Source organism: Lynx canadensis, chromosome F1, assembly GCF_007474595.2.
Source record: "Lynx canadensis isolate LIC74 chromosome F1, mLynCan4.pri.v2, whole genome shotgun sequence".
Taxonomy (NCBI): Eukaryota; Metazoa; Chordata; class Mammalia; order Carnivora; family Felidae; genus Lynx; species Lynx canadensis.
This window is the reverse complement of record NC_044319.2, coordinates 35,913,261-35,930,599: the sequence shown is the minus strand read 5'-3', so window position 1 is coordinate 35,930,599 and position 17,339 is coordinate 35,913,261. Positions and strand designations below refer to the sequence as shown.

The following is a 17,339-nucleotide window of genomic DNA, read 5'->3' as shown; positions in this document are numbered from 1 at the left end:
ACAAACTATACTGCTTGGAAGCTGCCAAAAATCCCTCGTGGCCAAAATATCAACTTCCAACTCCTCCCATAATCCTCCTGGTACTTGAAATTTCTCCTTCTAGAGAAGTTCTTTATGAGACCTTGCATGAGTTTCCTAGAACTGCTGTAAAAAATAACCACAGACTCATTTATGCTCTGAACATTCTTGAAACCAGAAGTTCAAAACCAGGGTGTCAGTAAGGCCTCACTCTCTCTGAGGGTTCTGTGGCAGACTCTGTCTTTGACTTGCAGTTTCTGTGGCTCTAGGTGTTTTTTGCTTGTTGCTGTATAACTCCATTCTCTGGCTCTGTCTTCACATGGGCCTCTCCTCCTTCTCCCTCCTCTGTGTCTCTTAAAAGGACATATGTTGGATTTAGGGCCAGTTCCAATAATACAGGATGATCTTATCCTAAGATCCTTTAGTTATGTTTATCTGTGGAGACCCCCTTTCAGAATAAGGTAACATTAACAGATGCTAAGGATTTGGATGTGGATGTATCGTTTTGGTGTGGGGGCCACCATTCAGCCAACAGCCAACCTTGTAGAGATAATAGTAGCTTAACTAGTTTAAGACATGTAACTTTAGAAGTTTAAAAAAAAAAAATGGGTGTTAGCTTACCTGGTTAACCAAGTAGACACCTCCACCAGTGTCAGAGAGTAAGAATGGTATAGAGCTGAACTCTGTGCTTTAAGGCGCTGGACTTGTGATTATTGTACAGCATGGAATTACATAGTTCAGGAGAATGACCATAAATAAGCAAATAAAGTAACAAAGATTGTGGTTGCTATTAGGATAGAGTATCACTCAGAGGGCCTGCTAAAATTGCTGTGACTAGGAAATTGTCTCTGGGATATAATTACAAGAAGTAAAAGTAAGGAAGGACAGAAGATAGAGTGGGAAGGGACGTTGAAGCGTGGGTTTTGTTTTGGGTAAGTCTGAGGTGCCTATGAGAAATTAGAGGAAGAGACAAACAAGCCATTAGAAAATCAGGGCTGTGGTTCTGGCCAAAAGAATCAGTCTAGAGGTTTAAATTAGGTAATCATTAGATTCAGGAATCATTAGGTAGCATTCAAGACCATCACAATGAACGTGATCACCTCAGGGGAAGAGAATACCTAGAAAAGAAAGCCCCAAACGGAACCTCAGAGTAACCCCAATTTCTCCAGAATTGAGACAAGAGAAAGAACCAGCCAACAGCTCTGGACAGGAATTGCTGACTGGATAGACGCTGTTCCAGACTGGCGGCACATCAGCCCTTCAGCTTGCTGCTAAGAGGCTGTTAGATGAGGTGTGAAACTTGCCCCTTGGACTCAACAAGATGGAAGCCGGTGGTGAGGCAGTGACACAGAAGCACGAGGACTGCAAACAAGTGCAACACATCAGATGAAAAATTGATGAGTCTATAATGATACTAAAGAAAAAACTCATTGCTTACCCTTGAAGGATGCTAGAGAAACCACTCATGATACTTACTACGGGTAAAAGGAAGGAGTCAAGTCTTTCCCATTTTTTTTTTTATACATACTATATCTTAGGTAACCAAATGGTTGTTGTAGAAAAGTTTTCTATAAAAAAAATTCTGTTTAATAAATGCAGAAGGTATATGAAACTATTATTATTTTGTAGCCCCTCATGAAATAATAGGTGTGCTCTGGGCCATGAACATGCATGTTTGATAAAAGCTTTAGATGAATTAAATCGATGTTTGTGGCAGTAGTCAAATCCATTGATGAATCTCAACATCACAAAAAGATAAGACCACCCAATATTGTGTCTCCTGGTACACAAGACCATCCAAATATGATTCTTGTCACTAAAGCAAACCTGAATCACCTCACACCTTTTTGTGCTACTCTAATAAGTGTGACCCCCAGACCAGTGCCAGGCTGCAAAGTCCGTTACTGCTCTGTGTTGCTAAAAGTTCAGGAGCATAGAATCAGCATTTAGAAACTTAGGTAGTAATTTAACCATGCTACTACATAGTTTGTAAAGTCAGGTTTATTGGGATACAGTTTACATACAGTAAAATTCATTCTTTTTAAGTGTGATATTTGTTGAATTTTTTATGACAAAATTTGGTCTTCTGTTACAGAGAACTGTAGGAACATTCTTCTGTTAGAAGGTCTAAATTGGAATTATAATACTGATTTAAGGGACAAGTTTGTTATTATTTATGAATTTATTTATGACCCAGAATTTATAACATTAGAACTTCAGCTATGACTTTTACATTTTATTGAAGCAACATTAAAATTTTATTTTAAAATAAGCAAGTTAGCATTTTCTGAGTTTACCTTATTAATAAAAGATTTAATTGGTTTTGATGAACTAAATTAACTCATGATGTTTTATTTCCTTCCTTCCTTCCTTCCTTCCTTCCTTCCTTCCTTCCTTCCTTTTCTGCCTGTCTCCATTTCTGTGACTCAGCACTTCTCTGCCAGGCATAAATCCTACAGTGTTGACAATGCACTATTTTTTGACCTGGGTTAACATTAGCAGTTTGCTTTATAATTACTCATTATAACAAACTGTGTAATAGTTGCAAATTGGAATTTTGATTGCATATTTCACAATATAACATATAAATAGCACTTGCTTGAAACTTATTAATGAGGACCATTTCTATATATGATTTCTACTTAAGGAATTGGTAAATTTTAATACTAATTATGTTTTTAAAACTATAATTAACATGAATGAATAACTAGCTTCCCCTTTTTTTCAATATAGTCACTTTTTTTAGGTAGAATTTACCAGCAGTGTATACATGCACCCTTTATATATGTATGCAATTCAGTGACTTTTGACAAACATGTACAGTTGTGAAACCACTACCAACTGAGATAAAATATTTCCATCACACCAAAGTTACCTTGTGCCTCTTTGTAATCAGTTGTCTCCTTTTAGCCCCTAGATTCAGGCAACTACTAATCTTATTTGAGTACTTTTAGTTTTGCCTTTTTTCTATGGTTACACAGATGGAATCATACAGTATATAGCTTTTTGTGACTGGATTCTTTTTTTAGCTTACTGTTTTTGAGGTTTACTTATGTTGATGCATAAATTAAAATTTCATTTCCTTTTATCACAGAGTACTATTCCATTGTATGGCTATACCACACTTTGACCACTTAACAATTGATAGATATTTGGATTTTTAACAGGAAAGAATAAGAAGATGGAAATGCATATCATAGTAGGGATTTATGTGAGAAAGATGTATGACCTCCCCTCTGACGAATGCTATTTTCTTAATGAAGTATGAGATTATAAACATTAGCTCAAAAGCAGACCAGGGAGGGTATGTATGGAAGGGACATTTGAAAAGAAGAAAGGAATAAAATGGTTATCTTGGAAAAAGAGGAAGCATACTCGGCAATCTCAAGCACCCATTTAACTTTGTAATTATTGACATAAAATCAGTCAGCCTGCTTCTGCAATTTTTCTTTTCTTCCTATTCAGCTGTACAGGAATGGAGAAGGCAGATATTTGAATTCAATTTGGAATCCAAATAGAACCTTCTATTTGAATTTAATAGAGAACAATAGCGTTAATGAAATTTGCTAAGGGGATTATATTGATGGCCCTAAGCTAGACAAGGAGGGAAGTGAGATCAGCATTCGGATGGATGGATGGATGGATGGATGGATGGATGGATGATGGGTGCATGTTGAGGTCAGTGAATCAGAGATCTTAGGGTGGAAGAATATGTGCAGTGAACGTATTAAATCAAAAGACATGGATAGATCAGAAGTGGTGGGAGAATGGCAGCCTCAAATTGAGATGTCAGTGCTGGGGTACTTTCTGGGGATGACAAAGGCTCTTATGTGATCTCGTGGAAAAGGGTTGGTTAATGTAGAACAGAAGGAAAGGGGGCAAAAACTGACAGACGAGGTTGTTGGCTTTTGGGCTGCATGAATGTTGAAGTTACTAAGAATGGTGGCAAAAGTTGAGAGAAGATCAAGAACCAGGTTTACAAAGAACAAAACACCGGAGGTTGACAGATGACCCAGAGGCAGTGGTGAGCTAAACAGCATAAACTTCAAAGGAAGAAGGATGACAAGAAATGCCTGAAAACAGTAAACAGTAATAATATGAAGCCCTCTCACCTGTTAAAAGGGAAGCAATGTGCTCAGGAGTAGCCACATTTTAGTTCAGACAAAACAGTGAGGGTAACCCCTTGAAGAGAAGAACTTTGTTAATGCAAGATTTTTATTCTTTTCAGACTTAAACCAGATTGGGTTTTGAGAAGAGATAACATGGAAGAAATCACAAATCCCCTACAAGCTATTCAAATGGTGATGGACACGCTTGGCATTCCTTACTAGTAAATGTAAACATTTTCAGTATGTACAGTAAAAAGAACTATTAAAGCTAATCATGCATGTGTAGAGTGTTTTTGGCTTTCTTTTGTACAACTTCTAAAATCCAATTTTGGGGGCGCCTGGGTGGCGCAGTCGGTTAAGCGTCCGACTTCAGCCAGGTCACGATCTCGCGGTCCGGGAGTTCGAGCCCCGCATCGGGCTCTGGGCTGATGGCTCAGAGCCTGGAGCCTGTTTCCGATTCTGTGTCTCCCTCTCTCTCTGCCCCTCCCCTGTTCATGCTCTGTCTCTCTCTGTCCCAAAAATAAATAAACGTTGAAAAAAAAAATTTTTTTTTAAAAAATAAAATAAATAAAAAATAAAAAAATAAAATAAAATCCAATTTTGTATTAAAATTAAAATGTATATATATATATATATGTGTGTGTGTGTGTATATATACACATATATATATATATAACAATAACTAAACTGTTGTTTCTTTTGTTATTTTATGGCTTTCTGATTGTGAGAAACCACTATCTCATGAAATGATTATAACACTTATTCATGTCTGTTACCTTAAAATATTATATTAGTCTGAATATAATCATATTCCAGAAGGGAAAAGAATAGCTTTATTACTCTCATTTTATAGATTAATTGAAGCATTTTTCTAAAACAAGTTTTGAAAATACGAGATTCTGCCAACACACTTAGAAGTGACAAGGGGATAAAATAATCTCACAAATGCCCCCAGACAACATCTCCATTTGTTTCATTGACTGACTGGACCATCCAGACAGGCAGGGGAGCTCCTCTAGGGAAATTAAACTCCACCTGCCCTTGTATATACTAAAAACCCTTACCTTTGAACTGATGGGAGTTCTAATTTGACCTGGAAAGAGTATGATGTTGCTTACAAGAGAAACTTGTCACCTAGTCATATACATAGACCTGATAATGATTAGGTGTTAAAACCTAATTTGGCATTTTCAACAGTTTTGGGTCACTATTACCAATACTAACCCAGTGTGGTTTCAGGGCCACCAAAGCCTAATTCCAGTGGCTGTTTGAAATCTGATAGTGTCCCAAAATGTGTCCATATATGGAAGCCATAAAAGTTTTTAACTTTAAAATGAATCAGTAGTAGCTAAAAATGCAGAGACCACTTAACTACTTAGTTTTCTAATTTGTTAGAATAAGGATTACACCTAATTAATCTGAAATTGGCTGAGATTTGGTTAGGATAGCTCTGAAGACCGTTGTGGTATATCAAAGAATATATTGAAGTTAACTCTAGAATTTGTGATATTTCTTTGCTATTTTTTTTTCTCCCAATAAAGTGTTCTAGGAATTCTTAGTACTCAGTGTTTTTCAAACATGATTTTTGTTGACTCTCCCAAATGCTCTCGGTTTTTTTCTTTCATTTAAAGGGATTGTAGTATAAGAAATCTATTTTTTTTTAACGTTTTTACTTATTTTTGAGACAGAGAGAGACAGAGCATGAGCAGGAGAGGGGCAGAGAGAGAGAGGGAGACACAGAATCTGCATCAGGCTCCAGGCTCTGAGCTGTCAGCACAAAGTCCGACGCGGCGCTCAATTCACAGACTGAGATCATGACCCCAGCTGAAGTCAGACGCTCAACAAACTGAGCCACCCAGGCACCCCAGAAATCTATTTACCTTAGTAAATTAGGCTAGGATACAATGTTTATTGGTATTAATTTCCTTTAAGATGGTTTTAACCAAAAAGTATTTGCACCAGAAATATTTCTATGAAGTTAATACATGTAAGATGACTTCCACGTGTTAAAAATTTTTCCGTTGTTGAAATTCAAACTAATCTTTTAAAATTTTATGTAATATCCTATATTTATATTAAGAGCATTTCTCCCAAATTTATGTGATAAATCCATATCATGATTCTAAGACCTAAAAGCTAAAAGGCCTGCATGTCTGTGTTGTATGTCATTGTATATTGGTTGGGAGGACTGGTTGAGAAGAAATGAAGCCTATTACTTCAGAAGTAGCTCTTTTCTCCAGAGCTAGTACATTATATTAAAGAAGGAAAATAAATGTATTCACTGCAATCTAATTTTAGTTCACATGAGTTTATTATTAATGGTGAAGTTAGGTGAATTTCAAATTAACCTTCCTGTTAACCGTAATTAACCCAAATGTCCAGTAGATGTCATTATAACCATACTGTGTCATTTTTTAAATTTAGTTTTAAATGATAGATAAATATATTGTTACATAGCAATGATTTTTACAAATAAAATCCGTGCTTTAGATCCTTGGAAATTTTATCTACATATTCCTAGCACAGCTTGTTATTCCTATTATACTTCGGCTTCATGCTTAAGAGGAAGAAATTCACAGTATGCATTCTGTATTCAGAATTGTTGAATTTTTCTCAATAGGTAGGTGACTTTTTTCCACATTTATTATCTTTAGAGCTTCTAATTTTTGCTTATAGCAATGAAAGCCTAGTACGTTTAAAAATCTTTACTGATTAAGAAAATACTATCTTTTGGATTGCTTGTTGCTAGTAGCTACATTTTGCTAATAGTCTTGCTTGCTTGCTTGTTTATTTATTAAAAAAAAATTTTTTTAATGTTTATTTACCGTTGAGAAAGAGAGAGAGAGAGCACCTGGGAGGGGCAGAGAGAGAGAGGGAGACACAGAATCTGAAACAGGCTCCAGGCTCTGAGATGTCAGCACAGAGCCAAATGAGGGGCTGGAACTAACTAACTGTGAGATCATGACCAGTGCCGAAGTTGGACGCTTAACCAATTGAGCTATTCAGGCATCCCCTATTTATTTTTTTAAGTAAACTCTACCCTCAACATGGGTAGAGGGGCCTAAACTCACGACTCCAAGATCAAGAGTGGTATGCTCTACCAACTGAGTCAGCCAAGTGCCCATCTAATAGGCTTGGTTTTTAATTTGTGTATTGTTCAAATAGCCATTGATTCTTGGTGTAAAGAAAGAGTGATAATCTGTCTTTCTGTTTTCAATAAAGAGGGAGAATTCCAATGAAAAAACTTTGCTTATAACTTGCCAGAATTAAAAATAGTGGAGAGAAATATTTATTTCCAACTAATATTTGACAGCATGTTTGTTTTTGAATGTGTGTACAAACTTCCAACCCATGTAAAGGAAGAAGGAAATATTCTAAAAACTTATTTTACGAAATGTTTATGGAGGATCACTTAAAGTAGCTTCTGAAGCTTATATAAATTAAGGACTTTTTTACCTAAAAAAAATTATAGATTTCAGAAACAGGTTTTAGGCCATAGTTTTAGTCTATGAATAATATTCTATTATTACTGCAGATAACTTGTTTGTGAAAGTGGTATTTTGTTTTAATTATGATCTAAATGAGTACAAAATGAAATTTGATCTAAACTTTGCCCTTGCTTTGCCAAAGCATCATTGTTTCATACCTGCTGAACATTTTTTGAATATTTAGAATAAATTCTTCTTGCTGTCAATCTTCGCAATTGATCTTTATCAAGGTGCATTAAAAGAGTATCCAATAACATATTTACTTCCACGGTGTTACTGACGAATTGTTCACAGTGCTGTTCAGTGTCTTCCTTCTATTGGTACTTTCTCTTCGAGGCTATCTAAATTCCAGGGATGCCTGGTGGTTCATTCTGTTAAGTGTCCAACTCTTGATTTTGGCTCAGGTCATGATCTCACAGTTCATGAGTTCAAGTCCCACGTGGCTTTGTGCTAACAGAACAGAGCCTGCTTGGGATTCTCTCTCCTTGCCTTTCTCTGCTCCGCCTTTGCTCGTTATCTCTCTCTTTCTCTCAAAAATAAACATTTAAAAATAAATAAATTCCATTGCCATTTTCATAAAAGGACTTTTCATTACATTTGTGTTCACATTTGCTCTAAGGTAAATGCTGAGTTACTGGTAAGTTGTAGCAATCTGCTCCCCATCATACCCAGGTAGCTTTCTCAGGGAAAACTCATCTTGATTCATAGTCTCACTATGAACACGCAGATGTTTGCTCTTTAACAACTTCCATATTGTGCAAGTTGGGGATACTCTTAACTTCAGGTTACCTGAAAACCAATCAAGGAAATTTGACCACAAATGGTAAGCCAAAAGGTGGCTCCAGACAGATACTGGTATTCAAATCACTGAGAGTATTGCATCACATCGCTAGTTTACCCAAGTGGAGACTGGGCAGACTCCTAAATCAGTTTGAGTCCAGTTTTTCCTCTCTGGGAAAAGAGTCAAGTGTATTCTAGCCTTAGCCATTAGCACTGGAGCTGAGAGAGGCAGCTAAGAGTATTATTTTCAGGTCAAACCCTCTATTTGCCGTATCTCCTGTTTCTTTTATTGCAGACTGTTTAACCCATTCTTTCCTCCCCTGGCTCAGCTTTACTAATTACTCCTAAAGCAAACAGTAACATCAGTCTTACCATGGCCTACCCTTTGCCCTATTCCCAGGGATGTGTGTTAGATTTGACAAAGAATTATAGGACTGTCCTTGCTGCTTAGTAATGGGACTGCATATACCCCTCATTTGGCCACATAAAGCTGTGATGGCTCTGACATTCCCTTAGGAGCATGTACTGTCAAAATTAATGGTATGAATGTTGTGTCTTGTGCACTGATATTGTGCTGTACTGGTACACAGCAGTACAGGGCCAGTCTTGAGGCAACTGGGTCAGTCAAGATAGAAGAAAATTTTGTGAGGAGCAAAAAACAAAAAGTGGTGTAACTCCATCCATTACTTTTCATTCTCATTTTCACCTCCTGGTCATAGAGGCCTTTCCAGTAGAGTCTTCTCTTTGCTCTTTATATCATATTGAATGTGTGAACAAGTTCACTTTGTTGACTTAGCCAGCCTTTCAAATCTTTTCCCTTCCTGGTTTATTTGTCCATTATAAGTTTCAATGAGACCCCTGCTCTAAGAGTGTGAATCAATATGGTGTGTCTACCCAATATGTTTCTTTGCATATTTATACATTGGTAACATCCTCAAGAATACTTGTTATGGTCAAACATAATCTTAAAATTTCTGTATAGATGAGTAGTATTATATCATTGTGTTTACATTTCTCTAATACTAATGATGTTAAACATCTTTTCAAGTGTTCTTTTCCCATCCATATGTCTGATGACAAGCCTGTTCAAGTCTTTGTCAATTTTTAAAAACTGGGTTGTTTTCTTAGTAAGTTTTGAGAATTCTTTAAATATTCTGGATAGTAGTCCTTTATCAGATAAGTGACTTGCAAATATTTTCTCCTTGTCTGTTACTTGTCTTTTCGTTCTCATAACCGTGCCTTTTGAAAAGCAGAACTTCTTATTTGATGAAACCTAACTTACCAATTTTTTTCTTTCATTCATTATACTCACAGTATTGCATCTAAAAACTCATTACTCAACCCAAGGTTACAAAGATTTTCTATTATGCTTTTCTTCTAGAACTTGTGTCATTTTAGTTTGTTGTATATTTTTTGAGCCATTTCAAATTAATTTGTATATGTTACAAAGTATGGATCAAAGCTTATTTTTTTACATATGGACAACCAGTTGTTCCAGGCTGACTTCTAGAAAAGACTATGCTTTCTCCACGGAATTGCTTTTGCACGTTTGTCAAAAATCAGTTGACCATATAAGTATTGGTCTCTTTCTGAAATCTCTTCTTTTCCACCAATCTGTTAAATTTTTATGCCAGTATCATGCTGTATTGATTACTGTAGCTTTATAATAAAGCTTGAAATCAAGCAGTGTACGTCCTCCAACTTTGTTCTTTTTCAAAGTTGATTTCACTATTCTAGGTTCTTCCCATCTTCATATGAAATTTAGATCATTTATTAATTCATTTCTTTTGTTTACTTGGAATTTCATTTGGTCTTCATTTTCTAATTCTCAAAGTATATGCTAAGTCATTTTGAAATCCTTTTTTTTCTAATAGGTAGGCATTGCTATAGATTTACCTCTAAGTATTGCTTTAGCTGCATCCCACAAGTTTTGGTATATTTTTCATTTTCATTTAGTTCAAAATGCTTTCTCTTTTGATCTCTTGTTTGACCCATGGATTATTTACATATGTGTTTAGACAGCAAATTCTTGCAGATTTTCTAGATGTCATTGTAACTTAATCCAACTCTAGTATTTTTTATGATTTGGCTTCCGTTAGGTTGATTGAGACTTGTTTTATGGCCCAGAATATGGTCTGTTTCACAAATATTTCATGTTCACGTGAATAAATGTCCTGCTATCATGTAGAGTGTGCCACAAATATCAGGTAAGTCAAATTAGGTGATAGTGTTGTTCAAGGCTTTTGTATACTTACTGTTTTTCTGTCTACTTGTGTCAGTTATTGAGAGTTGGCTATTAAAACCTTGGACCTTTAAATGTGGATTTTTCTATTTCCCCTTGAATCAAAAACCAAAACTGATTAAATTACATGTATTTCAAGCTCGTTATCAATTGAGGAGATCTTTAGGATTATGTTGTCTTGATAAATTGATCACTCTATAATTGTAGAATGAACTTCTTTATTCTCAGTAATATTCTTTGTTCTAAAATCCATTTTATTTGACTTAATACAGCAATTCCTGTTCTCTCTCTCTCTCTCTCTCTTTTACATGTTACAAATATTTAATTATGGTAAAATACACATAAAATTTACCATTTTAACCATTTTAAATTTATTGGCATTAATTATCTTTACATTGTTCCATACTCCAGTTCTCTTTTGATCATTGTTAACATGTGTATTGATTTCATAATTCTGTAACAATTCACACAAACTTGTTGAATTAAAACAACAACAATGTATTCTTTCACAGTTTGGGAGACCATTCATCTGAAACCAAGGTGTTGGCAAGGCTGTGCTCTCTCTTGAGGGTTCTGGGAGAAAATCTGTTCCTTGCTTCTTCCACTTTCTGTTGGCCCCAGATATTCCTTGGCTTCTGACCCCATCATTGTAATCTCTGCCTTTGTGGTTACATGGCCTTCTCTTCTGTGTAATTTCCCTCTGCCTCACTCTTATAAGGACATTTGTCCTTGGATTTAGGGCCTCTGTGATGATCCAGAATGATCTCAAGACTCTTCAATTTAATTACATCTGCAGAGACCCTTTTTTGGAAAAAAAGACTCCAGAGATTACAATATAGACACATCTTTTCCGGGCCACCATAAACCCTCTACATATTGTATATCTATCCATATTTACTCTTTAACCTATTTGGATATTTGTGTAGGATGGGTTTCTTGTTGAGTTCATATAGTTGGGTCATTGTATTTTAATCTAATCTGCCAATCTCTACCTTTTACTTGAGATGTTTAGACTTTTTACAGTTAATGTGATTATCGATATGGCTGAGTTTAAATCTATCCTCTTCCTGTTTATTCATCCTATCTGCTTTCCCCACTAAAACCTTTTTCTTATTTTCTGACCTGTTTTGGATTAAATACTTGCTTTTTTGTTTTTTATATTTTGTTTTGTTTTTTATGATTCCAACTTAGCTACCTTGTTGGCTGTTACCTATAACTCTTTGTTATGTTACTTTCAGGTTTCTAGTAAATCACAGTCCATTTGTAAGTGGTATTTACATCACAGTCCATTTGTAAGTGGTATTATAACACTTCACATATAGTATAAAGATCTTCTAATATATTATATTTCTGCCTTCCCAACCTTTGTGCTATTGTCAATATTTTACTCTTAGCATGTTATAAACCCATAATAAAGTATAATTTTCATCACTTTTGCTTTTAACCATCATATATCTCTTAAAAGATTTAGATAATCTAAAAATCTTTAAAGTTACTCACATAGGTGCTATTTTGAAGTGCTCTTCAGTCTTTATGTAGACTGAATACCACATTTCCATCTGGTATCATTTTATTTAATCTGAAGGAATTCCTTTAATATGGTTCATAGTACAGGTCTGTTAGTGAAAATTTCTGCTAATATATATATCTGAAAAAGTCTTTATTTTTGGCTCTCATTTTTAAAAAGTATTTTACTACGTATAGAGTTCTAGGATGCAGGTTTTCTTTCTTCTAATTTTTGTATACTTTAAAAATGTTGCTTCCATTGTTTTCTGGCTTGCAATGTTCCTGACAAAAAGTCTGCTCTCTTCTTGTTTTTGTTCCTCTGGGCTGTTTTTTCTTTTCTGAGCGCTTTAAAATTTTTCTATCACTAGGTTTAAGCAATTTCATTATATTGTGCCTTACTGTGATTTTATTTATGTTTATTGTTCTTAGTATTTGACTATCTTTGATCTATGATCTTTTATAGTTTCCACCAAATATGGAAGATGTTCAGCTATTATTTATTCAAATAGTGTTTTCTTTCCTCCCCATCCTCTCCTTTGGGGACATTATGAATTTTACCTATTTTCATGATGGATAATTCTGTACTCCTATAAATACTTTTGAGCTTGTTCTGGAATTCAGTTACTTTACTTGAAAACTAATCCTTTCTGGTCTTGCTATAAGCTTTGTTAGACAGGAACAGTTTTTCTCTACTACTGAGGTAAAAACCCGAGAACACTATGAATGCCTTGTAAATCATGAAGTGTTCCACTCTGACTCATGAGAGCAGGAATTATCCCCAACCCCCAAGTGGATTCCAGGAATTCCTCCCTTTAAGCTTCTCAGGTGGTACCTTCCTTGGCCTCTCATGTTTTTCTCTCAGATGTTCTAGTCAGTACTCAGCTAAAAACCTAAAGTGGCCCCTCTGCAGATCTCTGTCTATGCAGCTCTCTTCTCTCCTGTACTTTGCACTCTGACCCCCTACCTGCTTTGGTTTCATAACTCACAATTCCATCTCCTCACCTTGGGAAGACCACCGTACTCTACAGTGTGGCAAGAAACTCTCAGGCTGTGGGATGTTTTTTGGGTTCATCTCATTGCCTAATCTCTAATGTCTTAAAAACTATCGTTTCTTAAATTTTATCTTTTTTTTTTTTTTTACGTTGTTTCAGGTGGAGGGTGTATCCAGTTCCTGTTGCTCCATCGTGGCCATAAGCTGAAATCTGACCAACCAATTTTTGTTCCTTCCTTTTTACTTCCTTGTCTTTATTTATGACAATCATGTGTAACTTTTTGTGATTACTTTAACCCTTTAATTTATTAGTTGCACATTTTTAAAACATCATTCTTTGGGGCGCCTGGGTGGCTCAGTCAGTTGAGTGTCCAACTTCAGCTCAGGTCGTGATCTCACAGTTTGTGGGTTCGAGCCCCGCATCGGGATCTGTGCTGACAGCTCAGAGCCTGGAGCCTGCTTCGGATTCTGTGTCTCCCTCTTTCTCTGTTCCTCCCCCACTCCTGCTCTGTCTCTCAAAATAAACAAAAACATTAAAAAAATTTTTTTTAACCATTATTCTTTAACCTAGAATTAAAAAAAATTGTTTAATGTTTATTTATTTTTGAGAGAGAGAGAGAGAGAGAGAGAGAGAGACAGCTCAAGTGGGGGAGGGGCAGAAAGAGAGGGAGACACAGAATCCAAAACAGGCTTCTGGTGTCAAGTTGTCAGCACAGAGCCCAACACTGGGCTTGAACTCCTGAACTGCCAGATCATGGCCTAAGCCGAAGTTGGACACTTAACCGACTGAGCCATCCAGGTACCCCAAACCTTGAAATTTTAATCCTGAACCTTGACTAATGATAATTAAGTAGGCATATTACTTCAGCAACTTTCTTGAAAGTCCTAAAAACATACAACACGCCTGGAGTTCATTTCTTCACTCCTGGCTTTGCATTATTGATGCCATGCATTTGAATTCATGTTTCATTTTCCTTTAGTCTACAGCACTCCATTTAGCAGTTCTTTGGTAGAGTTCTACTGCTGACTTACTCTTTACGTTTTAATTTATTTGAATACTTCTTTTATTTTTAAAAATATTTTTAGTAGTTAGAGCATTCTAGGTTGGCAGTTATTTTCTTTTCTTTTTCTTTTTAATGTTTATTTATTTTTTGAGAGGGAAAGTGAGTGTGAGTCGGGGAGGGGCAGAGAGAAGAGAGGGAGACACAGAATCCGAAGCAGGCTCCAGGCTCTGAGCTGTCAGCACAGAACCCGATGCAGGGCTCGAACCCACAAGCCATGAGACCATGACCTGAGCCGAAGTCAGACGCTTTGACTGAGCCACCCAGCCGCCCCAGTTATTTTCATTTATGGCAGTTATTTTCATTTAACATATTAAAGATTGTTATTCTGCTTTCCCCTTGTTTTTTTCATTTCAACAGTCCTATTATTGCTTGTTTCGAAGTAACGTGTTTTTTTTGTTTTTTTTCTCTTAATGAGATTTTCCCCTTTCCTTTAATTTCCATCAGTTTTATGCTGAAACTCCAATTAGAAAGAAGTATGATAGACTTTTTGATGATGTCTATATGCTCCTACTACTCCTAGTAGCACACAACAAAACTGGCCTGGGCATGTGCTGTTTTGGTCATGATCTTGAAGTTGAATCAGGAAGACACCAGCACAATGCTGAGGTCAGGACCATACCACATTTACTGTCATTGCTGTCAACAGTAAATACTCCATAACCTGTCCCTTGACATTATGAAGTTAGAAACAAGAGTTTCTGATTCTTCTGCAGCAGTTCAGTAAAGCTTGTGCTTCCAGGATTGTTCAAACCAGGCAAAATGGCAGAATCGACATAAATGTGGCTTCTGCTTTATGACACTCGCTGTTCACATCTATTTTTTTCTGAGCATGTATCTACTGGGTAAAATCTAGGTCGGTACAAGAGCCATAGTGTCCTAAAGGTTTGGAAGTGTACTTTGGCATGCATTAAACAAACTTTACAGGAGATACAAATAAGAGAAGTGAGTCAAACTTTTCATTGTTTATCCCTAAAGTGCCAACTTTGAAAAAATGTTGAGTGGAAATGATATTTTGTCAAGCAAGTATATAGCCCATAGAATATACTCAGTTATGTAATTAAAAAGGAACTGTTTGTTATATTCAAAACCTATAGGAAGTAGATTTTAGATTTTTATTATTGATGGATAAGGTTTAGAGATAATGAAGGAAGAAAGAAGGAAAGAGAATTAGAATGACATATTTATAATTTCATCTTTTATTATCTTTTGATATTTCCACTAAAGGCATTATTACTCTTTTTTCTCCCCCAGAATTGGGATATACTTCATTGGACTGTATTTATGAAATTTGACTTAGGATTTTGGTTTTTTTCTTTTTAATTTTTTTTAATGTTTATTTTTGAGAAAGAGAGAGACAGAGTGTGAGGGACAGGGAGAGAGGGAGACAGAGAATCCAAAGCAAGCTCCAGGCTCAAAGCTGTCAGCCCAGAGCCTGACGTGGGGCTCGAATCCACAAACCTTGAGATCATGACCTGAGCCAAAGTTGGTCGCTTAACTGACTGAGCCACCCAGGCATCCCAAGATTTTGTTTCTAAGACAATGTTTAATGCAACTTTTTTTAGGATCAGCAAACTGTGGAGTACTAAATTATTCTCAGCAGAATTTCCACAACATGCTTGGGATAGCTACTATTTTTACCATTATTTTAGAAATGTAGAAATGTAGGGGTGAATGAGTTCTCATTTTCCAAAGCCACAATCTGGATATTGAGATTATAAATCAGAGCTGAGTGACTCCAAAGTCTTCACTCCAAACCTGTAGTACATCAACAGTAAATAAGCAAGCAAAACTAGACAGGAAATTTCTGAAAAGGGAAACTTAAGTGTGAGGCCTACATTAATTATTAAACGTTCACATATATTTTATAGCTAGGGTAGCTAATGGGATAGGACTAAAAAACATGGCTAGTTTAAATGCCGAAACATATAAGATTATTTAGCATATGAGAAAGGTGGAAATGCAGATCGGAGGCAAAATACATGAATTATTTGATAAATAATTGGATAGCATGGCAACTATCTGGGAAAAAATAAGGTTGACATATTCATGAAGATTTATTTTATATTCATTGATTAAAAATTAAACAAGGGAGGGCACCTGGGTGGCTGAGTAGGTTAAGCTTCTGATTCTTTATTTTGGCTCAGGTCATGTTCTCACAGTTCATGAGATCAAGCCTCGCATCAGGCTCTGCTCTGAAAGCACAGAGCCTGCTTGGGATTCTCTCTCTCCCTCTCTCTCTCTCTCTACCCCTCCCCCATTCTCTCTCTCTCACTCTCAAAATGAATACATAAACATTAAAAAAAAGTTAGCCAAAGGAGTATTGTAAGATACTAGAGCAATAATAAAAAAAAGTTGTAGTAATTCTAACAATAACACAAATCCTGTAATCTTCAAGGAAAAGATTAATTTGCAAAATCCACTGTAACAATTTAAAAGATAAATAGTACATCAAGGAGAAAAATGTATAACTCAAAATCACAGACTAAATCCATTTTTTCAAATATATAAAAAGTGCATACAAGTCCACAGCAAAAAGACCAACACTTCAATAGAAAAATGAGCCAAGCTGGGGACATGTGACACGTGTAGTACTAAACATTGCAGAAATTCTAGCAATGATGAAACATGGTAGACAACTTCATTATCCAATAATAATTTAATTTATACATCCATATACTAGAAAATTGATCTAAAAACAAATAAGGAAATCACTTGGGCATTGCTATGGAGTGATCTCCAATATATACTAAGTGAAAAAGTAATGAGCTAGAAGGTATATATTTGCTTGTTTACACCGAAGATAACTCCAGAAAAATGCAAAAGGTATTGAGGGCATTATTTACCTTCTACAGAGGAGAAGTGGGTGACTGAGGAACAAGTGTGGGATGGAGAGTTTTCACTTTGTACCCTTTGAAGTTAGCACCATGTAAATATATTATTTCAGAACATAAGACCTTTAAAATTATGTTGTTTAGCTTTGTTCTTACTTGGGATGAAAGAGATTCTTCCAGACTTTTAATTTTTGAAACACTAAATATACTCCCTCATTTAGTTTAATTTTTAGATGTAATACACTTACTACATTTACTGAAATTAGTAGATGCTGGCAACTTTTAATTGATTAGAAATTTAGATACTTAA

General features: G+C 35.8%; 1 protein-coding gene across 1 annotated transcript in view; it reads left to right on the top strand.

Annotated features, from left to right (window-relative positions):
• Positions 1-4,406, top strand: part of ASPM (assembly factor for spindle microtubules) — a 53,488-nt gene extending 49,082 nt beyond the window's left edge. The window contains 1 exon segment of the mRNA XM_030302661.1: positions 4,247-4,406. Within this exon segment, the coding sequence (XP_030158521.1) occupies positions 4,247-4,349 (103 nt within the window). The 3' untranslated portion in view covers positions 4,350-4,406.
• The last annotated feature ends 12,933 nt before the right edge of the window (positions 4,407-17,339 follow it).